We start from the raw sequence: 27,996 nt of genomic DNA, 5'->3' as shown, positions 1-27,996 counted from the left end.
ACATTATTGTGACTTCACTAGAATAACCTTATATTTCATCTTGTACATGGTCTACAATTTCTATTCCATGACATGGGTTTCGAAAAAAACACAAAATGTGAAACAATAATTATACAATTTCTATTGCTTAATCTTAATTAACAGGTTAATTAATTATCCTTCAGCAAAATTAATATTAAGCAAAATAAATGGACGTACTGAAGCAACATAATTACATTCTTAACAAAACTTGATATACAAATATCATTTGTCTGGGTTTCAGTCACAAGAGGATAATGAATTAACATTATAAACACAATGTAACAAGAAATAAGATGGAATTAATTAACAATTCAAAGTTATCTAATGAAGATGCTGATTAAGATTTGTGTTTGTCTTGACTTCAGCTAATGAATAGTAATGAACTGTATATCAAACATGACATTCCAACAAAAATCAGATAATGAAGAGTACTCCATATGAAGAGCCATTGCAATGGACCTACTGAGTGTCAATAAAACTGACCAATCAGAATGTGTTATTTAGTAGATAAGATCAGGAGTAATATGTAAATGTCATAGAAAACACACATTTGTGCGATTATGTAACTTAGCAACAAATGAAATGGGCTTGGAAAAAGGTGGGTCTTAGTGGAACTTTGAACTTAACGTATTACTTAATAGCCAATGTTTTACAATACCTGAAGTAGTAATCACATTTTCAAAAAATATTTGTTAATGTTGACAGTGTTTTCAAAAAATCAGATTTGAGTTGGAGGAATACCATGCCTATACATTAAAAAAGTTTTTGAAACACCCTACAACAGATTAGTAATTAATCAAGTACTCTAATTCAAGGTAAGAAACAAAGATATAATCTTTCAAACAGTGCAACAACTTAACTAAAAACTGTTTTGTTTTTGTTTTTATATTTACAAACAAGAGATGTTTAGGCGTACTGGCACATTCATAGGAAAAAAAAAATTTCTCAAAAATCAATAAAAAAAAATTACAACATAAAAGGGGTGATTTCTCCTGATATAAAATCAAATATTATTAAGTAAACAGAATTTGTACTCCTATAAATTTTGGTTGTGTTAAGTTTAACAAGAATCCCACTCATTTTAATATCACTATGGCACGCACTAGGTGTCAGAGAAAAGGGAATTGCTTCACATACAGATCATGTTAACTTTACTGGATGCATTCCATAATCCATTCTAAACTTTATATAATTTCACCTCAAACCCAATGCCTAAACCAAAATCATATTTGTTTTTGTTAAATAAATACAAAGATCATGAGCAATATATAGTAGCTAAATCAGTGTCAACTTAACATAGTACTTAATTTGCATTTCTAACACAATTTCTTTCCTCTCGTTATGATCCTATTTGTCAATCGTTTTAGCAACATGCAGATAAATAGGCCTGCTGTCAATCAAAAACCAAGTATGTTTCTCCCCCAAAAAGCAAAAATTTTCTTTACAATTAATTTCTTTACTGCTTATAGATATAGTGTACATTTTACAGGAGTTTCAACAAACCTAACATTGTAATAATCTTATATTTTAAATTACATATTCCTATCATTTAGACATCTTACAGGCTCATGTAAGAGATGCGATAGTTGTTTGTTGTACATCTTTAACAGTTGTTGAACTACTTACTTCCATCTCAATTCTAGAATTGTTTTCATTTTGTATATTTAAACTGTTTTTAATATCAAGAATGTTCTCTTCTTCGGTATAAACTTTCACTATTTCCGAACTAGTAATAGCCTCTGTTGTATTCTCCACTTGCGTATTTGATTCACCAATACAATGTTCATTTTCCCTGCTGTCAACATCACCACTTGACTCATCCTCTGCCATTTGCTTCACTGTTTCTAGTTCCGATATTTCAACAACTTTCTCCTCTGTTTCAACAACTTTCTCTTCTGTTTCTCCAACTTTCTCCTCTGTTTCTCCCTCTGAAATATCAACAGTATTTTCCACAGTCTTTCTGTCATCTTCCAGTATTGCTACCGCAGGAGAATCAATAATCTCTGCTTCTGGTTCTACCTGCGGAGTTTTCAAGTCTATTTCAAAACCTACACTAATTTTAACTTCATCCTCATTATATTTAACCTGATTATTATACTGTTGGTTCTCTTCACATTCTAAGGTTTTATTTGTTGATGTTGATATTGCATCCCCTATTTGTACTGGTTCCTCGCTTTGTGTTTCACGTCCAACTTGTTCCGTTTCTTGCACAGGCAACAAATCAGACATGCTTTCTGTTTGTAATGTATTGCCTACAATTTCCTGATTTTCCTTGTTTTCTAAATTTTCCACATCATCACTATCTTTGTTATAGTTTTCCCCATTATTACCTATCTCAATGTCATTTTCCTTTGGTATGTCCTCTAACATGTCGGTATCTTTTATCTCTTCATCACTATCATTCTCATCTGAGGAACTTGAGTCTGCATCATCCACTTCCATTGGATTTTCAACTTCCAATGGTTCCTCAACTTCCATCTCTGCCTGTGGCGAATTTTCTACAGGCGTTGAAACAACAGACACAAACTCATCAACTTCAGCGGGCATTCCCAGTATGTCTGCTTCAATTTTCACACTGGCTGCATCTTCATCGGACTTGGTGCCAGAAGCATAGTCATCGCAATCGTCATCGTCGTCACTATCCTTATCGACCTTGATTGAGGTGACTGGAGAAGGAGCTCTAGGTGAGGTTGATGAGGAGACACTGATGCTTTTACGGAAACTCCTGCTTTGTCTTTTAACGCACTTAACACAGGCATATTCCTCATTTTCTGGGGGCTCTTCTTTCATTCCTGCAGAAAGAAATTTTACAGATATTAAGATTTAGAATTTAAAAGGAAAGACAGATTTGGAATTGAGTTTGAGACACATTTTCTCCATGTCTGCAAACTTGTTAAGCCTCTTTACAAACTTTAGTTACAGAGCATCACCAGGTTCCAATAATTAATTTTGAGTGTACTTGCTAATGGATGTGATAGAGGGGAATGTAAAAATAAGAACATAATATGCATGATTACAAGTCATGTAACAAACACATCAGCAAACTGACCGATCAGGAGACCTGAAAGAAATTGTATCACTATACTTTTTATTTATTTATTTATTTATATTTATTTATTCAGGTATAAAGAGACTCAAAATACAATTCAAGATTGAAATGAAGAGCTTACATAAAATCAATGAAGAAAAATACAGAAATATAAAACCAGCAATAAACATTAGAGAAAAATCTCAAACTACAAAAAAAATTTAATTATTTTTTTATTTACAATTAATATTAAAATATCAATCAGCATAAATTGAATAATTAAATCAATTAATTAGAATTTTAAGTTATTAATATATACAAATTTCATTAAAAACAGTTAGCAGTCATAGCCCTATTCGAACAATTACATTACACATTAAAAAATCAATAAACAAAACAAAACCAGTTCAATTCAGGAAGTACATTGCCAATTATCCACATTAATCTTTATTTAACAGTCCAATAACACTTGGAATAGTGCTGAACATCTTGATACAACAGAGGGTTCTACATAAACTAACATCAACTTTACCTATGCAGAGTAGATGGTACCATAATTCACACTTGTCGCACTGAATCCAGTTGATGTCATCTCCTAGAGGGCGTATACAGTATTTGGCTGAACAGATCTCGTCTTCATCATCATCTCCATCAACAACAACTATCTGATCTTTCTCCCGGTCATTACGACTTTTTATTTTCATACCATCTTTGTCTGTGGAAATAGAAAGACACCAACATTCATGGTAAACTAGAATTATTTCTGGTATATGTTAGACTTACATAGCACTTCATGCCAACAAGGCCTCTAAGCGCTCCACATTATTACCCCCGGTCATTGAATCAAACACATACTCAGCTACCTGGGGAGAATTCCAGAATATTGCAGCTGGAACCTGCACATTTTGTGTTAGGAACTACAAGGTACACTTGTACTCCTGGGTGGATAGACACAACTGTTGGTAAAGTGCCTTGCCTGACACTAAGCAAAATGCACAGCAGGGATTGAACCTCCAAAATTAAGGTTGATAAAAAGAACTGCAATCAATATGAACATCCTGAGCTGTTAACTTATTGAGTGACCGATACGGTGCTTAGCCTCATTAAACATGCAAAAATGGGACAGGATTGACATACTTTCTATTAACAGTACAAAACAACTCAAGATACAAACCTTTGTTTTTCTTCTTTATCTTTTTCTTCTTTTCCTTTCCATCTTTAATTTCCCTCTTTAATCCATCTTTCTCTTTTATTTCTTCCTTTTTCTTTTCTTTGTCTTTGTCCTTGTTCTTCTTTTTCTTCTTTTTCTCTGGTTTAATATTTTCATGTTCATCGTCACTGACTTCTTCTCCTTCCTTCTTTCTCTTTTTTAGTTTCTTTTTCTCCTTACCAAATTCCTGCTTAATTTTAGGTTGTCTGTCAAAGAAGTCGTCAGGAATTTGCTGAAATAAAAATAAAAGACAGAAAATACGAAATTATATTTTAATAAATATACAGCAGTGAACAATAAGAACAAGAGTTTGAAATCCTCACCTCCACAAAATTCTCAATGAAGCGTTCTTCACGTGTTTGTTGGCTTGCCTGAAGAATCCTCAAGATATGCTGTGTTTCATCAAGAGACACCTCTAGCAGGTCACCTTCCATTTTGAGTTCTTCCAGACGTGCCTTAGTCATCTCCGACAGCTCAAGGAATGGTGTGTCTGATGGCCTTTGCACATGAGGTGATTTACGTGGATGCTTCTTCTGGGATACTGGCTGTGAGGTATTTTTTGATGCAGCACTATACGTGTGCTCTGACACTTGAACACTACCAGAATTTGATGGATCATCTGAGGAACTCTCATTCAACGTTGTCAATACAATATCTCCTTCATTAGTGTCATTATCGGCTGCATCTGGCTTAGTTGGCACAGGTGGCATACCATGGAGGATTGACGTCTTGTGAATGTTACTGGTGTCACCAAGGTTGAATGCATTTTGCTTCATGTTCTGCATATGCTCATGAAGTTCTGGGTTGTTTGAAGCTTTTTGAATTTCAGCCGAAATAATTCTCTCAGTCTTTTCTCTTGCTACTTGCTCTTCTATTTTTTGTTTGTGAACTGACAGCTTCGACAGCGCTGAGGCAAGTTCGTCGGTTGCCAAAGCCTGTCGAGCTCTGTCCTGCCAACTCATTGCTCTTTCTGTCAAACACTGCAGAGCTTCACCATCTGGCATCCTTACTGGAAGTTTTTGTAGCGATACCAGCAGAGACAATATCATCTCAAGCCTAGGTCTGCGAGATCTATGGCAAAGAGGACAAAGGAACTTCACATCCCTTGTTGAGAGCTGATTTGATGAGCCTGAAGTTGTGACCTTGGTTTTGTTATTGTTGTTCTTAGGTAATGGAACACATGTGCTATGGAACCAGTCTTTACAGAGCTCACACTGCAGCATAAAGCCAGAAACACCCTTCCTGCAGATGCAATATTTTCCTTGTTCTTTATTCTCCTCTTCAAGTTGTTGTTTTCGAAGGTTCTTATCTCTTAGGTTTCTCATTGCATCTAGCTCCTTAGCCTCCTCCTCTTTAAACTGTGCTACCTAAAAATGAACAATGAGATAACGGTATTATTGACAAAACAGAAGGAGCCTTAATAATTAACTCACTGTCACAATATATAGTTCCCTGCCAAATACGTTATATTCCATGATAGAAACCACTGGAATAATCAATGACAACACAATTTGATACATGATGAGGTAATACACAAACATAATACACTATAGTTCGTCAGGTATAAGACCATCTCAGGTACAAGTGAATATTAACCAAGCCCAACTAAAAGCTCACCCGTTAACTTTTGAGTAATTTTTATGCAGAATGCTCTACCCAGGTACAAACCCACACTTTAAATTATGAGGTTTGGAATAGAAATTCTACACATTGTTAGGACTTCAGAAGACTAGACCAATCTAGGCCAACAGGCTTTGTACTACTTGCAATTTCTAGTCCTCTTTTAAATGAACCCAATTACATATTTAAAGGTGGGCTTATATCAAAGGAACTATGGTATATTATTTAAAACACCATATTTTAATGTAAAGAATGCATATGATAAGCTTACAAATACTGCAGGATCTCGACTTTCTTTAGATTTCCCTTCTACAATGGAATCTCTCTCTGTCTCCCTCTGCTTTTCCATCTCCTTCAGCTTTTTCTTGCGGCTCTTGTTTGACTGTAGGTTACCAATGTCAGTCCTCGGCAGAAGAACCTCCAACAGACCAAATGGCGAGTTCTTTTTCAAGAATGTTCTCGAAGTTCGTTCTTTCCACGACCTCGCTGAAGAGACTTGGGATTCTACTTGCGGCATCTGTTCCAGGCGCACCGGGATCGGACGACCTTTCATCACCATGCTCTCCAAAACATCCACATATGGAAAATGCTCCCCATTCTATCAAATTAAAGGAATGAATATTAATTAAATAAGTGAAGGTACTTAAAGTGATAAACTTGCATAATAACTTTAAAGTGGTTTTTGAAACATTTTCTTTATTCATTATTAAAAAATGTTTCTGGGACTGGTAGGACTCTAACCCCAAATGTGATATACAAAAGCAGGTACAGTACTGTAGATGAAACAATAGTATAATATTCTATTCATTATATGCAATGATTGAGCCCATGTAAAATGGGATGGGGAGGGGGAGGTGTTTGATTTACCCTGTTATGTATAAAAAAGAAATTGTGAAAATAGAGATCAATGGCATTCCAAAAACACCAAAATCCAGATACAAACAAATGCAGTGATTGAGTTTGCTTGTTTACAATGCCAGTGTAACACACGCATGCACTATATACATCAAGTCCATTACAATGCTCTGTATGAGAATAGGAAACAAACAAGTTAAACTAACCTGAACCTCTTCAACTTTTCTAGACCACTCTTTAGCTTTCCTCATGGCTTCTTTTAAAGCAAGGATGTTGGGCAGATAAGCTGGAATGTGCTTGGCTTCGTTGATTATTGCCTCTATGGTAGCAACCGCATGACGGGGCCTACATGAAAAAGGTGAGAACTAAGTTACACTAATTGAATGCGTCGTATGGATAACAAGTAAAAGTAAATCCATGCCAAACCACTTGGGCTCACAGGGCTGGAGCTTATCGCTAGTTTCCGTAGCATGAGGCGGATGAGAGTGAATACTCCCCCTGGGTGGGGCGCTGGTCCACCGCAGATTACTCACAGCAATTTGCTGGTACCCATTGATACAGTTGGGTAGACTGAAGCAATGCAGATAAAGTGCCTTGCTCAAGAACACAAACAAAATGTACAGTGAGAGATTGAAACCCTGACCTCGAGGTTGGGAAACCAAGCCATTCCCACTGCGCAAAACCACTTCCACACCTGGATAACAAGTATAATACCAATATCAAATGTCTATATGAATATTATGTTTTACCAACATTATAGTTATGAATAAAATAATTCAAACAAAATTCCAAGACGTCCTACCCCTTCCAGTCCTAAGCACACTTATGTTTTGTTTGCTTTAATAGGCGCTTTAAAAATGTGTATTATTATTTATGTTCCTAACGCCGTTCTTGTCGCTAATTCCTTTCTGTCAATAACTTTTTTCCTGTCCTACCCCTCCCTCTTACAGTTTTTATAATAAGTCACATTTCATCCTTTTACTTGCTGTAAAATAAACAAGATTATGATACAAACAATACATGTTCTTACTTTGCTTGTAGACATATTTTAGCTTTCTCCTCCCACCTCTCACTGACTGTTAAAAGCTCCTGCAGCTCGGCCATTGCTTTCTCAATGGCTGGGTGTGGTGCTAGGCAAACCCCAGAGTCTATTAGCATACGTAGTGCATCTAGAGTTATATTATCAGGGACAGACAAACTGCTCCTGACCTCATCCAGCCATCGCGCTTGTTGCAGCCCCTAAAACAAAATGAAAAAATAAAATTCAAGAAAAAAAGTTCTTATAATCTCAAAAGCTTCGATGAGGGCAGTATAATAGAGGTAGTAGGGCTAAAAAAGAGATTGATTAATCAATCAAATATTGATCAATCAGCTAAGTGTTTAGAGCTCCTCATGAGGGCAGTATAGTAAATGCAGTAGATCGAAAAAATTATCTATTAATCAATGAGCCTCATGAGGCAGTAAAATATAGGCAGTAGAACTAAAAAAAATCTATTGATAAATTATCGTCAATCAATTATGTTACATATTAACACATTTATAAGTTTTTGTTTGTTGCTATATTTCAATACATGCTGAAGATGCTTGTATAGCTTCTATTTGATCGAGTCATGATACATGTAAATATAATAATGATAACATATATTTATATGGCGCCAATTCAAAATTTATCAAAGGCGCTAAGCGAGGAAATAAAGCAACATTCCTGTAATAAAATGTTTTTAAGACTTGTCTTTAAAAGAAAGCAAATTAGACGAATCACTAACTGAAAGCGGCAAGGAAAAAAATATTTACCAGTTTCAGTTTTGGCATCTCGGGTAATTCAACATCAAGATCAACACCGATTTCCAGCAACTTCTTTAGTTTTTCCGAGTCTGGAGCAGCATCGGCAAGAGCATCTTGAGCGTCAGCTTGGAACGTCTCCACTTTCTCCAGCAGATTCTACAGAATGATATAAAAAAAACATCAAATATTTATTGTCAATTGTGGCATCACCAAGCTATTATGTGTTTATAATTATAATAAAATAAAGTAGATGAAAAACCACGATTGTGAATGGAGAACCAGGATGGTAAATAAAACTGGCACATTCTCACTCATTATTAGTGTAATCCCACTGCCAATTCTCTTAGATTGAATTCTAAAGTCCTTAAAGATTTTGCTTGACAGCATATGCTGAGGTAGATAAATTTAAGATATAAATCATTCAACAATAGAAATCTATTTATTTAGTTAACACCAAGACTAGTAGTTGTTGTATGCAGTGTAAATGTAGTAATTACTTAATATTTTTTTAAAAATCAATGTAGAATTAAGTAGATTTACCTGGATTATTTCAGCCTCTTTGATTTCACATGGTAGATTACTAACTTGCTCCGTAAAGCACTGAAGTTCCTCCAATGTGAGACGTGCATTGTACTTGCATTCGCCTGAGTTTCTGTTTCTGAAAAAAACATTGCAAACAACAAAACTAATCGAGAGTTCTCAACTGACCAAGAAAATATACAATACATTGTGCACAACATTACATTGATATATTTTATTAGCTATTTATCAGATATGGTGAAAAATAAAAATATTCTAGATCATGTTAACAGAAAGGAGGATGCGGCAGTCAAATTTTGTGATTATTTGAATGATGTGAGGTTAAAGACTAAGGTTGGGCAATAGACCATTCTGGAAAAACTGACAACCCATTTACGTTGTCATTTTTTCCCCTAGACCTTAGCAACAATATTCTCGAGGGCAGGCTTACTGGACTGGTCCAATGTCTGTGTTCTTTGGAAAGACATTGTATCCATGTTGTTCACATCTCTCTCACGCTTGCTACTCATGACTTTAAGTGGCTACTTTGCAGGTTTGAATCTCAGTGCACTAATTACATTGCCGCAACATTATGGTACAACAATTTGCATATTTTGAAATGGAAAATAATATAAATGTCAAGCAGAGGGTTAATAGATGGCGCAGTATCTTTCAAGTAACAATAACAACAACAATAATAATAACACTTTTATAAAGCACCTAATGCAAAAAATAGCCTCAAAGCGCTGAAAGATGCCAATTGAAGTTAGGTATATCGCATAAAGAGGTAAGTCTTTAGTGCCTTTTTAAAATGTGAGCGACGAATTTGTTCTCACCTTGTGCGGTGCTTCTTGCTGACAAGTTGAGTAGCGACTGTTGCACATTTCTCTGCATCCGAGATGGCAGTCATCAGCTGTTGCAGGAGATCATTGTCAGGAAATTTCTTCTCATCTGCTTCTGAAACCATCTCTTGTAGTCCAGATATTTCTAAATAAAAAAATATTTGGTTTAATATTTGTATAGTTGCATATTGTTAAAATACATTACACTAATCTAGTATTAGCAAAGGTTTTTATTTAAATCAACCAAAATAATATTTTTCTGTAAGTGGGTGATCATCTCTTACAAATTTCATGTCTGTGTAGGCTAATTGTTTACCTAATTTACAGTCTTTGGTTGCATTGAGGGCGCTTTTCACTTTGTTAGCCCAATTATCAAATGATTCCGCTCTCATCTTCAGCCTATGCAGCATTCCCGGTAGTTCATCAAGAGTATAACGATACCTGTTAACAATTTAAAATAATGGAAATTAATAAAAGTATTTAAATAAAACATTAAGTTGTCCTTTTTAAAAACATGCTTAAAACTGCCAGAACAATTATTTCAAATTTTAAAAAAAAGGTTTTGAAGTGTTTTAAAGGTGAATACTTTCTATTGCATTAATAGCTTTTGATGTCATCATTAAACTTGGAATATGGAATTCAGAGAATGTTAACATTTATAATTTAAGTAATTCTAGTAATTCTTTATATGTTTATTATGATTTTTAGTTTTATTTAAGCGCGATACCATATTGTAGAAATACTGCGATGGTGACTGGTGGGGTATAGTTTTATCTGTAGTTAAGTTGATCCATTTTGCATGGGGCTTCATAGCAAAAAGCCTTGCTTGTTTTGAATTATCCTTTCCATTTATCATCTCTGTTCTTACATTTATACCATGTTGCTTGTTTTTATTATGTTATTTAATGTTTGAATTTAAATTGGAATAAAGTTATACTTGTTACTGGTTCTCTTCACTGCCTCTTACCTTAAACAATGCTTTGAAGGGTGACACCTGCAAAGCATATCCACATCATGAATGCAAACAAGCTTATTGGTCGAACAATGACATGTGACAGCAGACAGGAAACAGGTGGTCTTGCAGAATTCACACTGACGCTCATCATCTGGTAGAAGTTCAAACGCTTCACGTTCAGCTTCAATAGTTCCCTGCAAGGTAACGCCGGAAACAATAATAGCAATAACTATAATTCATATACTTATTTTATATAACATCATGATGAAATATCATATTTTCCAGTTTATAGGAGATTATTAACTTAGTAATAGACAAATTAAACTTTTTTTTTATTAAAAGAAAGCACATTTCTATATATTTCCCAATTGCACTAAGAATCATGTCAGTTTAGCTGAGTTTAGCTGACTTTAGCTGTATAGGGATTACTACACCAAGAACCAATACTTACATAAAAAAAAAAAAAACAATTAGAAATTACAATGTAAATGGTTAGCGATATTCAACGTTATGTCTATACATATAAACATAGAAGCGCTTCGTAAAATTCTTACACGCTCAAGTAACTTCTTGCGCAGCTTCTTTTCCTTGTCCACCATCGAGAGCATCTCTTTATGGACAGCTGCTGCCATGTTAAGATCAAGACTCTCTGGATCTGCTGCCATCTTGCAGACTAATTCCTCATGTGAGAACACACAAAAACGATGCAAGGTACGATAGTTCTCAATACACAGACGACCAATGGGTAGCTGTAGAAAAACATAGGAACAAAATGATAAAAAACAATAACATGTTTCTGCTTTTGCTTGTTTGAAGAGTAGAGAATGAGACCCCACTTATTTAAACCGCAAGAGATGGATGTATCACGAATACACACAGCTGTATAGCTAGGCTACTACTACTACTTAGATTTTGCAGAAATTTCTTGGTATTTTGGCCATATAAGTCAAAAAGAGGCATCTACACTTCCACACAACCACTTTAGTTTAATATCTATTGAAAAAATCTTTTAACCAAAATAGCGATTCAAAAAAACAACTGCATTTTAAAAAGTGAAAATTAGGAAATAACATGAACATCATGTGAAAGAGAAAGACTAAATACAGCTCTTTTTATGAGTTGAAAATTACTAGACTTCCTCCCTCAGTGCGTACCCAATCAGATGGACAGAAATTGACAGCTTCAGCAAAGTTGTAACCTTGGTTGAACCCACTGTGGTAGGATCGTGGGAATGTAACAACAAACTCCCCTGCACACTGGTTTGTACGGAACACCTAAAAGAAAGAAATTCAGTTCAATTTTTCAATTCACATCTACATCACCATTTTCAGGCATATTTTTATTACACCATAATACACCACTTCAAGCCCTACTATTCAAGGACAGTCATATCAAGGGGACACTTTTCCGCATGTGGTAGAAAATACAATAGAAGTGTCGATTTGACTGAAAAATAATTATTTTTGGGCGATGGCATCCTAGTTGTTGCCATGGATCTGAGATAATGTGTTCGTGTTACGCCAAAGTTTGCTACCAAGTACAATATTGTTCCTTAATTGTTCTAAAGAGAGGGTGCATTGGAAATCGACGATTCTAACTGTTACACGCAAAAGTAAAATCATGCAGTGTACACTATGGTCAGAGTTAAAAAGTTTTCACTTTTGCAAGAGGGCGCCGCACACTGCTTTATTACAGAATTTGTATGCGAAAATCGCGGAGAATGCTATCTGGTGTTTATAAGATCTTTGCTACACATCTAAGTACCAAAATGGTTAGTTAACACCATTGTGTATTTTAAGTATTTATATTGCATTGTAAATTTCATGTGGCTTTTATGTGCTTTATATATTAATATAACATTATTAAAACACAATTTGAAATGACGTACAGGTACGTTATTTTTGCGAAGGATGGTGGGCGAGATGATGGTAACCAACTGGTGCAGAAGATCTGGTTGAGATTCAAACAGTTCGGGAGCATTTTTCTTCATCACCTTCTCAAAATCTTCAGCAGACGAAGCAGGAACGCCATACCAGGTTTTTGGTTCTCCCCTATAATGATAACCACAATAATGATAACAAATTTGTATTGATGTGTACTTTAATATATTTATTCATATTCTGCCAGGTTTTCAAATGTATTTCCATTTCTCATGATGGACATTAAAGTACATTAGTATGAGTATCATCATCAATAATTATTTCAGAAATCAACTTAAAGCTAAAAAAACAAAAAAAAAAACATAAAAGTTATTATGTTGAATTACAAAAAGTGTAAAACAATGTCATATAAAACATTATACATAACTATAACACTCTTTGGAAAAAATTGGGGATCGCAGTCAAAAGGGAACAACCGGAAATAGGTTTTGGGTCATCTTTGGTGTGTTTCACACCTGATCATTATTATTATGTAAGCTTATGTTGAGAAGTGTGAACTTACCAATGAAGATAATTGATAGAATAACTCCAGTGGTCTTCTGTATGCCAACAGAACGATGAGAAGCACATGCCAACATACAACCAGGGAACCTTCATGCCTGAGATATCAGAGCTGATGTGACACAACACTGACGCATCAAGAACTGGAAGATTGTTGAGGTTCCATCCAGCACTAATATAGTCCTGTGAGAAAAAAGCCAGATAGTAGTATTATAGCTAGAATATTCTAATCTACAAGATTTTGAATAACTTTAGTTTAGCACCTGTAAGCAAAAAAACTTCAAAAAATAAAATTTAAACATAACTCATTAAATGCTTTCAATGAGACACACATCAAAATAACAATGTCCTCTCTTTTATAGAATTTTCAACTGAAGTTTATTGAATTACTATGTTCTATGGACTATATGACTTGCATCATATCTTGATTTATTGGTAAAAAAAAATATTTTCTTGCAATTTGTAATTGCTCAACATACCTCATCCTCTGGGCTGACATTCTCGTTGTCCCTGGTTGGAAAACCACTTCCGTGATCCAAAGAATGGATATCAGCTCCATACATCACTGTCACATCTTCGTCTATGGATGTCACAAGTCGCCAGAACTCCTTCTCAACCATTTCAGGTGGTACCATCTAACAACAATAATAATAACAAGAGTCAAGCCAAGCCAAGCCAAGCCTAGCCAAGCCTAGCCTAGCCAAGCCAAGCCTAGCCAAGCCAAGCCAAGCCTAGCCTAGCCAAGCCAAGCCAAGCCTAGCCTGGCCTAGCCTAGCCTAGCCAAGCCTGGCCTGTAAGCAAAAACTAACGATTACATTTAACTCTGGGGTTAATATCCTAACAATGGGCATAATATACATTATGCAAATGGATCTACAATCAAAAACATATTTTTTTTTATTCATTATTTTATTTAATCATTAACATTTTTTTTTTAGGTTTAGGCAAGAGATTTGGTTTCATTACTGGTATTGATATAAGCAGTTATAATGCGCCTCTTCTATATTTCCCTGATCATCGGGTCCATATTTAAGTGTTGCTGCTGGGAATCAGCGTAGGAACAGGCAACCCTACCAGGTACCCATTTATACTGGAGAGATGCAATGCAGATAAAGTGCCTTGCTCAAGGACACAAGCGAAATGCACAGCAACATTAAGGTTGGAAAACCAAACCGTTCCTGCTGCGCCAAATAGCTTCCACAAAGAGATGGGCACTCCGGCCTGTAAGCATAGAGATAAGTTTTCACTTTACCTTTAACAACATTTTTATTTGTCAAATATATCTTACCTACTAACATGAAATTACCAGTTTATTTGAATTATAAAAAAAAACAACAGCATCATAAATATATAAAATGTAATTGATTAAGGCAACTTACATGCACTGGCATATTGAAGTAATCTGTTTTAAACTGGTCAGCCATCTCACCAAACGACTGTAGAGTGTAAGGTCTAGCTGCCTGCTCAAAGCCAAATGGGTTTATGGGCTTATTCACCTCTTCCAAAACACACCTAGGACATCGCCAGTCCCCCTTGGGCACCTCTGCAAGAGGTGGCATAAGGCAGAATGTATGGAAACTATCGTCACATCCCTCGCACAAAAGTAAACAATCCTCTTTGTCTCCTTTGGCACAAATGTGACAGACCAGTTGCTCGATCTGAAAAAAAAAATGATAAATAATTTATTTTTTTCCTCTTGAAGGCTGTTCAGCCAAGAAAAAACTATTCAGGCCTTTGAAGGGACAGCTAAACCTAGGCTAAGCCTATTGTTGTCTTGGACTTAGGAAAGCAGCCGTCTCAAGTAACATACTAAAGTAATGGAAACCCCAGACCCAACACCTACAATAAAATTAATTAATTAATAAAATACACTTACAAAACTTGTACTAAGAGCACCAGTCCTTGCACGCAACCCTTTTGTCACAGTCTCCTTGCTGTCTTTCCTTGGAGATTTTGTGTCTTGTTTTACGCGATGACCTGAATCTTTCTTTACCTCCTTTTCCGGCTTACGTTCTGTTTTTATTTCCTCTGGATAAATAAATATAGTAATTTGAACCATGATTTTTCTAACATTTAACATAATGAAGACAAATTGGGCACAACATGTACATCACTGTATTACATTTGATTACTTGATAGTAGAGACCCTCAAAGCTTGGCTAAAGAGCCCCTCCAGTATGGGCTGCCATATAAACATAATTTCATATATTTAAATAACTAAAGGTACTTAAAGTGATATCCTCACATGTTAATCACAAAGTGGTTTTTAAAAATGTTGCTTGCTCATTCATAAAAATTATATTATAAACAATGGGGAAACTTACCTTCTGGATGCTTTTCACCTTTTAAAATCAAACCAAGACCTTCAAATTTTGGTCCTGCTCCATATAGTTGCAGTTTCTTCAATTCTGGATTAGTGGTAATGTCAATTGTAGATGGGTCCGACCCCTGAAAGTAACAATGTGATTATAATTAAGACTTTTAATCAAAACATGATCAACTAAAGAGACGTTGGCAAATGGAGAGGAAAAAAAAAAACGTTGAACATGCGTGAATAATATTTGCAAAAATACCCACCTCAGGAGCTGCTCTCTTATAACGACGACTGTAACCGTTTGACTTGACCGGAGCCCTGGAGGAAATCCCATGTGACACATACTCTTTGGCGTCTTTCACGTCTGCATCTTCTATATGTAACTGACAAAATGAAATCGCAGAGAAGTTAAAAGTAGGTTATTAAAGTATAACAAAAAGACAACAACAATGACAACTATCATTAATAAGATGAATAAATATACTGCGAATGGTTCTTCAATATATATAGACTAAAAGTTCTGAAAGTTACATGGCAGTTTCGGTCGCTGACAGCTACCATTATCAAATGACTGGATTGTACAGGAAAGATACATCTCCAGCTTGCCGACTGTCATGTAAGTTTCAACATTTTTAGTCTATATATTGAAGAACCATTCACAGTATAATAATTCAATTAAAGACTAGATGAAATACTTCCAAGTATTAAGATGAATAAATTTTAAGAATTACATAGTAGGTATTTACTAATTTACCTTATAGTTAAAATTCATTCAATATCCTAAATGAAGAGTCCAGTAGATTGATTGACTTTATTCAATATTTTCGCACACGGTACATTAATAAAAAAGCATGAATATCAGTAATATAATTTGTTTATAGTATACTTTGTGACTTGGCCCCACTGGGATAGACAAATTGATTTTTTTAAACTAAAATAATCCCATACAAATGATGTATAAAACCATTAATGAATATTCAAATTTTCCCATGCACTAGCAAGTAACATGGTCATAATACTGGACTAATCAATATTCACAAATATGAACATTCATATATAATTAAAGATATGTCCAAAGACTAATGAATGATTAATTTTTTTTTTCACATGTGATATGGTTTGCTAAGCAAATTGCTTCAATAAGTAATGAATACAGTTTTCTATGCATACCAGCCAGCAAACCAACTAAGGGTTATAGAATAATGAATATTCACTAATACTTCAGATGCTTTAGCCAAGCAACGTAATCAAATCGACCTAGGTTATTAAATACTAACATTACAGATGACCTACCAAATTAAAATAATCCCACTGACCCAGACTTAAAAATAGTTACTAAATTTTCAAGTACCACTGCAGACCTAAAGTGCTACATATTAGTAATCATTCATTAGATGCATAGTCAAATTAGTAACATGACCTAAATGACCTTCAGTTATTATTGATGCATTCATAAACAGCTTCAAATTACGTCAATTGACATGTTTGCAGCCTATCATAACATTCACAATGGGATCTTCTGCTAGTATGGTGAAGAAGGCAATGAAATATTCTGTTTTCAACCTTTAGATGGCTGAGAGCTCAAACCAGAACCACTACGCCAACTACAATAATACTTTCTTAAATACTTTATTATTGTTGAGTGGATTTGAATAGCTTGGCAGTTAAAATGCTTGCCTTTCAATCCCAGGGTCCTGGGTTCAATTCCTGTCATGACCAAAAACAACTCCACTCATATTAAGATTTAGTTTGTGTAAAGAATCGTGTGTGTGTTTGTCTTATGCAAGGGATTGTCACCTACAAGTAGGACAGTGATATAGTCGCTAGTGACAATCCTTGGTGCATATGCATTGTAAATAAATAAATAAATAATATTTAGTAAGGCCAATCCTTGGTGGATATGTATTGTAAATAAATAAATAGGTGCATATATATTGTAAATAAATAAATAAATAAATAATATTTAGTAAGGCCAAATAAAAAAAAAATTACTAGCGTCTTGTCCCCTTGGACATCCATTTTCTCTCCTTCACCAATTAAAAAAAAAAAAATTATTTCCTTTATATTATGAAATGTACAAAAATCTGGCTAACTCGCATCAGTAATATTCCTCACTCGATCGTTAGTGGTTGGGGATTCATATGGTATGAATCATGTCTAGTGCTTCTTTTATTTGCTTTCAATGTGTCTGCTTGGTAAAAGTGAGAAAGTAGTAGCTGTTTCCCATAGACCATCTAGGATTTGCCCTCTTGGAGTAAAGTGCTCTCATTCCCCTTTTTTCAAAATATTAGAATGAGAAACTACTTTTTCTTTTTACTTGGCCTTAGGATACTTACATCTTGTGTATTGGGCATGCTCCCACCTGTTACAAAGATGTCATGAGGCCAAATCATCTTCTCGTAGTGTTTCATGAGTTGCGATCCAAATTGCTTTCCAGTGACATAACCAAGCTAGATGTGGGCAAATGAAGGTTAAAGGTTAATAGAATTTCATTAGCAAGCAGTGCTTTTGAGTGATAGACAATTTTAATTGATCAGCATTCTCACCTAAGATTCAAGAATAGTTAGCCAATTAGATGGATGCAAATTCAAGATGTTTAATTTTTTGAGAATGAAAGTAGCTTCACTAACTTATGAATACTTGAACATCCAACCCTTATTATCAGCACTGATAGTAATGTAAAAATGGGATATACAACCACACATACATGTAATTTAATTTTAGAAAATTGGTTTTCCATTACTACATAACAATATATTTTATGTGGAACAATTTATCTCCATCTTTTAACATAAATGCTATCTTTAGTAGTCGATACTTCCTGTTTCATTCCAAACGAGCCTTAAAACATCTGTTTATTGAAGCTTTTGAAATTAGTCGATGGACTGTTAATAATACTATTTAAAATTATATATTTGGAAAAGTGATGGTTGTTCTTACTACAACCATAATTACTATACTGTAGACTCTAATAATCATACATAATAAGTAAATTCCTTATTCCTTTTAAAAGACTTTTCTTGAGCATGTTAATATGCACACTTGACAAAGAAGCTCAAGATCCAATCAGAAGGAAGAGGAAATCTGAGCAAAGTAGTTGAGGCTAGTACATGGTCTGTCTCGCACTTTACAAAGTCCAGTTCACTCTAATGGAATATATTACTAGCATATCAAAATTGATTGCAACTTACCCGAGATGCAACTTTGTTCCATTTCCGCTCCTTTCGACATAGTTCAAACCCACCTTCCTCTTCAACAACCTGCAATGAAAGAATACAGTTAAAACATTACAACTGATTGTTGATATAATGATGATAATACCGTAGAAATTATTATATTGGTAAAGTGCTGCGAAAAGGAGTGAAATAGAAAAGCTAGGATGGGACAAAAATAGTTGGGACAGTAATAGTAAAAAATAGTTATATGAAGGAGATAGTTAATGACAGAATATACTAATAGAGTAGGGTAGAAGAATGAGAGGGATATTATTAATGGAGAAATTAAGCAGTACTACCTTGTGTAGGTTATAAAGATCCACAGACTTGCCGCCAACATTTGGGATACGCAATCGACAACCCTGAAAATAAATAGATATACATTTTTTTTTTTCATATTCCAGCTATACCAACAGAATTTGATAGATCACCTTATAGCATGACTTGATACTGTAACTCAATATTACAAAAATACATGGAAAATTCCAGTACACATCAAATTTATGGCTGATTTAAAATAGCTGCCTGTTTGAAAACTGGGATACAACTGGGAAAATATTTCTTTGGGTTGACAAAATATGCCTGTTATAATTTAGAAAGAACACCACAAAAAGATGCTTCTTCAAGTTAAAATGCAATAGCTAGTCTGCCTCTGTCAGGTGACTTAACTAAAAAAATCTTCTTCAGTGGCACTCCTTCTAAGCCTACCTCTCGTTCAATTGGCTACTAAAACTTAAAGGCCATCCAGTTTAAAAATGTTTTCCATAAAATTGATGCAAGTATTTCTATTTACAGTATGTATAGATTTGTTTTTGTACTGAATTACAAAATGTGAATTAACTATACTTTACTTGTTTTGTCAGCTTTCGGTACTGTAGATTTTGGTTCCAGGCCAAGATTTTGTCAACTTTACAACATTATGTCACTCACAGAGCACATCGTAAAGTGAAGTATGTCATAAATAATAGCATTTGAGCCCATTGGCGGCTCTAGCATATATTTTCTGAGGGAGGAGGCTAAGCTGTCCGATAGGGGAACTTGAGCTGGTAGGCCCAAGCTGGGAGAAGGCTTTGAGAGGGCCCCCTCCCAAATGAGATTTTTTCAAGAATAGGAACCTCTGGATAGTCGGAAATGGCACTCTCAGACTGTGACAGACATGTGTTGGCTTAGTGAATGGGCCTATTTTTAATGGTCTGACTGCCCGACGAGCTCTGTCCGACAGGAGGACTTGACATGTCCGGTGAGGTTGACCTGTCCTGGGGGGCTTAATCCCCCTGCCCCCGCTGGCACCACAACGGTTTAAGCCTAGCCTTATTTCCAGAACTACATTGCTGTACCAATAAGCATTTATTGTGGATAGTAATTTGCATAATTAGGTGTCTTTAGGGCTCATCATAAACAGTATGGACCTCTTTGCTAAGTTCCACCCCTTAGATACTATTGCTAAGGTCCACCAAAATGACAGCGCGAAAACATACGAGCACACATGCGTTTGTGGGACAACATATGTGTGCGTATTCATGGCCCTGTTCTGCTTAGTCAGTTGTGAAGTTTAACTGAAACTCCAGAAATGTCCATTATAGATTGAGGGTGCACTTGACTTTTCTTTTTCCAAGAACACTCATCAAAAAAACCATTTGATTTCGTTTACCTGCAGTTCCCAAAACTTGGCAATTGTATCAAGGTAGTTGAGTTTCACTCTTGTTTTGGCCTGGAAGATAAAAAGTTAAAAAATAAGCATAACAGGCGTTTTATGTTTATGAACTTGACGGGTCAAACAATTAAGTGCTCACACAACTTTTTGATATCGTTGTCATGGTCACTGGTTAATTTAATACTGTACTTTGATACTACTATCTACTAAATGGTTTAGCAAGATTGAATTTAATGGTAAATCGTGTTTCATTTTTAACAATTACAATTACATGGCTTCAGATTAATCAAGGCAGTTTCAATAGTTGCAAAGTCACTACCAAACTAAATGACTAAGCACTAATACAGTTCTAGTAAGATTAAATTTGAGAAGTTAATGAATATTCATATGGTTCATCTTTCTCTTAATCTTATATCATGTAGATGTGTCAAGATTAAAATGCGAGCCCAGTGAAAGCATTCACATGAATTGAAAAACTTGTTTCAAATTTCATGCTACACATAATACTGTACAATGTATCCATCTCAGGTTTTTCTGATTTAAAAAAAAAAAATTAAACAAGACTTAAGCTTTGTCCTCACTTATCGAATCTGATGTGACAAACCTGTGATATGCCCATATATAGGTAGGCTTAGATAGTAGTAATATGACATCATCATGTCTATAGGAACATTTATATTAATTTGTCACACAAAATTTACAGTGTGGACAAAGCTTATATTAAGCCATGAAGTTTTGTATTCACTGTTGTTTTTTAGTAGAATTATACCAAAAACTAATGAATGGGATCATTATAAAATTTATTTGAACAGCATAGTACAGCCCACATACATTGGCCTAAGAGGTGATTAAATTTTGGGTTGAAAAGGTCAAATGTCAAGGAAATTTTAAAAATCACATTAATTAATAACAATGATGCAACAACCAATGAATGAAAATAAAAAAGGTTATTAAATTTTAGGTTGTGAAATGTTGAAAGTCAAGATTACAGAAAATAAAATTTAAAAAAAACAGAGTGAGAGTTAAGTCCAATGCATCTACAGTAGTTTCTGTTGTGTTCTTTATAAACAAAAGATCACATCCAAAGTTCAAGAGGTCACTAACTTAGCAAAATCAAAGTGCGAAGTACCTGTGTGGGCCCAGTCACCTGACAAGTGACCAGTGTTTCAAGAATTACTGTAGTGTACGACAGTTTCACATTCAACTAGAATGATGATACAGTAGGAACCCAAATTACGAACCCAGATTTAACGTAAAATCAAGGTGATGACATCATTAAAAGTGAAGTGAAAAATTTAAAAAAAAAATTTTTTTTTTTTAAATCTAACGCCCAAGGGAGCACAGTTGGATTCGTCGGCCGATGATTGTACGGCCGTCTTACAACTGGCTTAAGTGCACTGATGAATTTTTTTGTCTAATTTAGAATGAATACTTTACATTAAAAAAAAAAGAGAAAAGAAACCAAAAATATATTTAACCTAAATACGCCATAACATGTTGATGTCAAATATTTAATCTCAATACTCTAGACAGCTTGTAAATAAATTATGGTAACACTGGTAATAAATCAAACTGTCCCAAAACTATGCACTTAATAGAAAATTCTTGGATCAAAGATTTCCTTCAGAATAAAAATCAATATTTTTCCAACAACAAATTTTCATTTTTATTTTCAATAACTTAAAAAGACCAAGCATATGGCAATTATCTAGGTAATGCAAATTAATTAGGAAGAAAGGTTATATCAATAACAAAACATACAGTATGGTTAATATTTTTAAAATCTGATTTCTGGGATTCTGGGAAGAGTGAGGGTCCTTCTGGTAATAAATTGGGCAGTTCGCACGGAGACATTACCCTGCTTTTTTCTGAAGTGTATACTACAGTACTTTATTGTACACATGGGCTGATGTCATTTGAGTTGTGGGAGTATGTCTCACAGAAATCAGGATGGCCTCATGCACTCCTGCAAAGATCTTCTGGAAAAATAACCTCCCATTTATGAATTTCATGTGGGGAACTTCAGTAGTGTGGGGACCTTCAGTAGTGTGGGGACCAAGAATGTGAGGACTAGTACTGTATAGTGGGGACCTGGCATGTAAGAGCATAGAAAATGTGGGGACCTACTGTAGTGAGTACAGAGGCTACTGTAGCATGAGAAAGCTACTGTAGCAATATCAAATCTAGGTGTAGGTTTCAAGTGGAATCTACAGCCCATGAATTTCACGTCGGCAACTGGCAATTGCCGACCATATTGCCGAGCCAGAATTGCCAGCGAAGTGATATTTCCCATGCTAAAGATAACGTTAAAATTACATTTACTTTGGCAATTTTCTTACGTAAAACATATTATACTACACTATTAAAATAATACAAGTACAACCATTCTTTTGCCAACAATATATTGATTTAATAAGGATAATTAACAAAACCACAACCTGTAGATGACGATGTAAAGTCGAGTGTTCGGAAAAATCGTAGATTGTACTAGGCTCAGGTAGTAAAAAAATTCAGACACTGCCGACCTCGAAGAATTTAAGGTTGGAAAATTTTTGCCCACCTAATTTTTTTCCAAATTTCATGGGCTACATCTAGGGCCTCCTATACAAAGGAAGATGGGGAAACTAAAGGGCAAGTTGTTTTTGATATCAGTAGATAGAAACATGGAAACGCAGTAATATACCATGAAGGGCTAGTGTTGGAGCCACCACTGACTAGTAATGTACTTTGCCTGTATAGTACTACAATCCATTGCTTTCAGTGACACAAAATGCATTCAACGGGATCCATTTTCTCCACTGACAAACCATTGATCAAAATTCCTAAGTAATTATTAAGATGTTGTATCTTAATTTTTCTTTGTAAATTTTAATTGATGATTAAATGTGTGTTCGATAACTAATATAATGCGATCTTTTGTGTTTGTATTACATTTTGATGGTAAATTATTAGGTTTTAAAATGCCTATTCCAAGAAAGCCTATTCTAAACCATTAAGATTATGAAGTCATTCAGGCATAATGAATGGTAACCAACGTCTTGTTGACAACAAAGGGCGCAACCTGGTGTTGTGACGACACGACTGTTGTACTCTATGCCAATGAAAAAACATTTCATCCTGTTTTGAATATTCAGTTGCCACTTAAATTTGTTTTAGTCTCATACAGTATCAAGGTAATTTAATTAAATTGGTGCCAATGTTAATTATGGAACTAATAGTAAATAAAATTTGATTAAGACCTAAGATTTAACAGTATTTTAAAATTTTAAATAGGATTAAACTATTATTTAGGAAACTGTTTAGAAAATGGCTATTGTTAGCAAAGCATATTTCAATTAATTAACTGGGTGATACAATGCATGCAATAGCTTTAGGAATTTACATATATGAATCACAGACAGACATGCCAACATTTCTGGCTAAATACATCATCTTATGGCAGATGCAAGTCCCTGGCCCTGCCTATTGAATACTGTAACATTCCGATTGGACGATTGTAAAGTTTGGTCGACACCCTAGAGAGGTCCATTGTATTCCGATGGTGTTTGCGTCAGGAGATTTAATAGGAATGATGCTTTGCCCTATTTGACATGCTCAGTACATTCCTAAATACTTGCGAAAAAAAAAATTGTTTGTAACTTAATACTCACCTCTAGTTCATTAAGTCTCTGGATTCGCGGAGTAAACTTGAACGAGTCAACATCAACAGCAAACGGAGGTTGCCAATTCTGCAGAATATAACAAAATTTTTATTTTTTATGTTATTACACTGCTTACTGATCAAAGTTGAGCTCTTTACCAGTCACTAGATTTATGTTATCCTCCAAAATGCACCTGCAGTGGCATGGAGATACTGTAGGTATTAAAATATAAGTGGTCAGGCAAAGGCTACCGTCTGATTAGAGAGTCTTAATCGGTCTGGTTGAGAAATTTGCACAGAAATGTAAGCTTGGTTGATTGCGCCTAGGATGAAATCACTGTCAATCCTCACAACTCAATCAGGCAAGGTACCCAGGTTGACCATACCTAGTCGCTATAGCCTCTGGTCAAAATGTGACCAATAACAGCTAGCTTTAGTTAGGTCAATCCAGGTCAACTGTAGGTCACACCTGCACTCCGCTTGAGTCACGGCTGTCTTGAATGCTAGTCTGAACTGTAGCCACAGCTTCATAGAATTCCAAGGAAAAATAATTGTGGCACATGTACATAAAAAACAATTGAATTTTAATCAAATAAGAGGTTCAGATAGACCAAAGTACAAGACTTTGTTCACATTTGTTATGAGGGTAATCAAATTATATTACACAATACTGTATTGAAAATGTGGGGTCAACTTTGGGGTCAAGTTTGAGGTCAAGGTACAAATCCCATGCTAACAACCTCCCTTGTGTTGTGTCCTTTAAGCAAGACTATATGTGATTCTGTAATCAGGATGGAAATACAGTAGTCTCCTGAAATTAAGTTTCAGTAACTAATTATTCATATGACTAATACCCTATTCAGACTACACTCTCTTGTGATCGGTTGCGATGTAATCGGTGGTAATCCAAAACTGATTACTCCCGATCACAATCAACGAACGCATTCAGACCAACACAAACAAACTTTACATTCTAGGGCCTAGACCTCCGGTGGCTAGGCCTATGTTGCCTGACCTCAGCCAAACAGTGCCTGTGGAATTCGTTGTGATTCGTTGCAATCAGATTCCGTGGTAATCGGGAGTAATAAAGATTGTAGCACCCAATTGCAACGGGTAACAGTTGCGATATCGATTACATATCGACTATTATTCGTGAGCTTTCACACACGATTTTACTTTGCGATTGGGTGTCGCAACTGCTACAACCGATCGCAATGCGATGCTAGTCTGAATGGGGTATTAGTCTGTAGTATTGCAATACAGTATACTTGCATATGTACCATATTTACAGAAGAAAAATATCTCCACGGGAAGACTTCCTAAAAAAGAGTTACAATACTGGAATTACTGTACTTGTCGTCTTCACTCGAGAACTAAACCTTGTTAAATGTTGGTACAACAATTGATGCAAATACAATATTCTGTATTTCTCAATATCCATAAAAAGAAAAAAAAAACTAAAGCAAGACAAAAATGAACTTTCATGATACCCATGCAGTGAGGATACACACAACACCACAATAAAAAATAAGCTGCGCCAATTACCATTCACAAATTCATTTTGTTTTTGGGATGTTACCAGCCTCCGTCTTTTTTTTAACATGAAAATTATTAATTATTAACTAAGTAACATTGTCTGTAGATTGTTAATTAAAAAAGTGTATTATCCTACTGTAGAATCAATGTCATGTACTGTAATAACAAAAATGTTTTTTGTGTCAAAATGTCCATCAATATTTACTTGTAATAAAATGTCAACAAAGAATTATCATTGTGGATAGTCTTCTAAAACATATGGGATAAATGGCTATTGTATGTAACAATTTCAATGGAGATCACAAGAAAATTAATATAGTTAAATGCAATATATACAGGGCATTCAGAACAAAACAAAATTCTGACAATTGCCCAAAAATAAATTATATTAATTTAAGAGATTTATTAACAAATGCACTATGAAACTATTTCCTAATTAAACAAGCCACACCTATAATTTTTCAACAAAATTATTTTATAATGATTGATATTATTAAATTTAAGGATTAAAAATATCAAATGATAAATTACATTTCAGTAAGGGTATTTTGCTTATCAAATTATATTCTACCAATTCGTATTTTACTTTCTGGGCCAAGGCCTTAATATTCTCTGAACTTCTAATTTCATCATTATTATTCTACTTATAATTACTATAAAAACCTGTATAATTGGGTTTTTACCAAAACAATGAATGTGATACAGTTAAAATTTATTACTAATTATAAATTGCATTACTAGTTTATATTCCTAGTTTTCAGCTCCCATATGCAAATACACCAAAGGTGATAGAATGGAAGTAGGCAGCCATTTTGTTTTTATCAAACCTACACATCAATTTGAGTAGCTAGATTTTCAAGGCAGAAATTAATCAGCTCACAATGATTTTCTAGGGCTAAAATTGGTTCATATTGGTCTTTTATCTTTTAGATGTCTAGTAAACATAAAAAAATCAAATATATAACCATGTTTTAAACACCTCTGAAAGAAATATCAAGGCTCTCCAAAAAAGCTGGGGCCTAGCCTGGGCTGAGCTTTAGAATTCTCCCTCTTTCCAATATTAGATCTTCAAATGTTACATAGGACTAAATATTAACATACACACTAATAAAAAGTTTTAAGATAAGTTAATGATAATAGCAGTAATATTTAAATCATATCAGTTAGGCCCTATGCAGAAATTTTACCAAGATTTTAATTTAAATATTTCAAAAAAATAATTTAAACAAAATTTATTGTATTTTTGTTTTCAACATTTTTATAGATTTTGATATCTCTAATGTGTTTCTATACATTTAAAAACTTAGCCTAGTAGTACCAACAAATTAAAAAATTTAAATTTTCATCTTGGTCGATTTTTACAATTAAAACTTATCCATATGTCATGGTCTGGTTTAGCCTATCCACCATTGCTAAAATTCAGGTTTGCATGTAGACCAGGCTATCTATCCTCAGTCACATTTTTGTTTAGCTTATTTTAACTCTTTCAAAAATCAAATGTCTAAGTTACATTACTTAAAATACATGTCTTTTTGTTTATAAATGTTTCTATAAGAATATAAATATTCTAGTGTGTGCAAATCACGTTGCTTTGAAAATGATTAAAGATACCAGATATATTCATGATTTTATTGTAGGTTCCTCCTCTCGAATTTGCAGATTGTGTGAGCAAATTGAAACAATGAAATTCGTCGCCATTTGTAAGAATCATAAATTGAGAATGTAAAAAGTGATCAAATTCTGACAAAACTTGTTTTCATCCATGGCAGTTAAATCAAGTATCCATAAGGGAACTCATAAACATGGGGAACTTAGTATTTCTGACAAAAATAATCATTTTGCCTTACCGAGGGAGGACGGATTTTACAAATTCCCGTCTTCAATGCAATAGGCCGAATCTTCGCGATATAACCGAGCGGATCGACAAATTCTTCCTCCGTTGGTTCAAAAACTGGTGCCTCAGGTGGAGGCGAAAAGTCTTCCTCTGCTTCAATCATTTCTATCCATACGGTGTACGAAACTAAAAAAAAATCGTCTTAAAAAGACTAAAAGAATGGTGTCTTTACCCTAGGCCTACCACCATCAACCAAAACTCTTCCGCCGCACAGACCTGAATTACTCTCAACGGGTGGCTCAGTTGTGGTTTGCTAGACCTCAAGCTTAGCTTAGGACCATGTTACTCATCAGTCAAATCTAATCTGATAAAATATAGTTCCAAATATCATGGCGTTGTTTTTAATTCACTCATAAAGTAATAAATAATCTTCGACGTCAATCTTTAAAAATTATTCAGTAAAGCATTCTACATGATTATACTTTAATACGAATTTTGGTAAGTGTGATATTAACTAGAACAAAGAA

The 27,996-nt window shown here is 34.6% G+C and overlaps 1 protein-coding gene across 1 annotated transcript; it reads right to left on the bottom strand.

Moving 5' to 3' along the window:
- Nucleotides 1-6: 6 nt before the first annotated feature.
- On the bottom strand, nucleotides 7-27,996 carry LOC117115136 (lysine-specific demethylase 5A-like). The gene is made up of 27 exons (XM_033258830.1): nucleotides 27,483-27,996; nucleotides 24,110-24,187; nucleotides 20,457-20,516; nucleotides 19,105-19,167; nucleotides 18,782-18,850; nucleotides 17,927-18,040; nucleotides 15,854-15,973; nucleotides 15,601-15,724; nucleotides 15,153-15,304; nucleotides 14,656-14,934; nucleotides 13,756-13,911; nucleotides 13,278-13,459; nucleotides 12,724-12,886; nucleotides 11,990-12,109; nucleotides 11,390-11,584; nucleotides 10,848-11,029; nucleotides 10,197-10,321; nucleotides 9,875-10,025; nucleotides 9,060-9,177; nucleotides 8,529-8,675; nucleotides 7,765-7,973; nucleotides 6,941-7,079; nucleotides 6,151-6,477; nucleotides 4,583-5,626; nucleotides 4,224-4,491; nucleotides 3,582-3,764; nucleotides 7-2,813 (listed from the first exon to the last, which is right to left on the bottom strand). Exons 1-27 carry the CDS (start codon nucleotides 27,630-27,632, stop codon nucleotides 1,588-1,590), a joined length of 6,144 nt encoding a protein of 2,047 aa, XP_033114721.1. The 5' UTR covers nucleotides 27,633-27,996; the 3' UTR covers nucleotides 7-1,587.

Source organism: Anneissia japonica, unplaced genomic scaffold, assembly GCF_011630105.1.
Source record: "Anneissia japonica isolate Jap-2015-1 unplaced genomic scaffold, ASM1163010v1 scaffold24_len2511860_cov200, whole genome shotgun sequence".
NCBI classification, from domain to species: Eukaryota; Metazoa; Echinodermata; class Crinoidea; order Comatulida; family Comatulidae; genus Anneissia; species Anneissia japonica.
The sequence above is the reverse complement of the archived record's forward strand: the minus strand, read 5'-3'. Positions and strand labels throughout refer to the sequence as shown.

What these genes read in the sequence shown, in the direction of transcription:
- LOC117115136 (XM_033258830.1), bottom strand. Translation starts at nt 27,632, where the DNA reads ATGATTGAAGCAGAGGAAGACTTTTCGCCTCCACCTGAGGCACCAGTT. An exon ending in AGATGCCAAAACTGAAACTG is followed by an intron (nt 7,974 to 8,528) that starts GTAAATATTTTT and finishes ATTTTGTTTTAG; the next exon opens with GGGCTGCAACAAGCGCGATG. An exon ending in GTACCATCTACTCTGCATAG is followed by an intron (nt 2,814 to 3,581) that starts GTAAAGTTGATG and finishes TTCTTTCTGCAG; the next exon opens with GAATGAAAGAAGAGCCCCCA.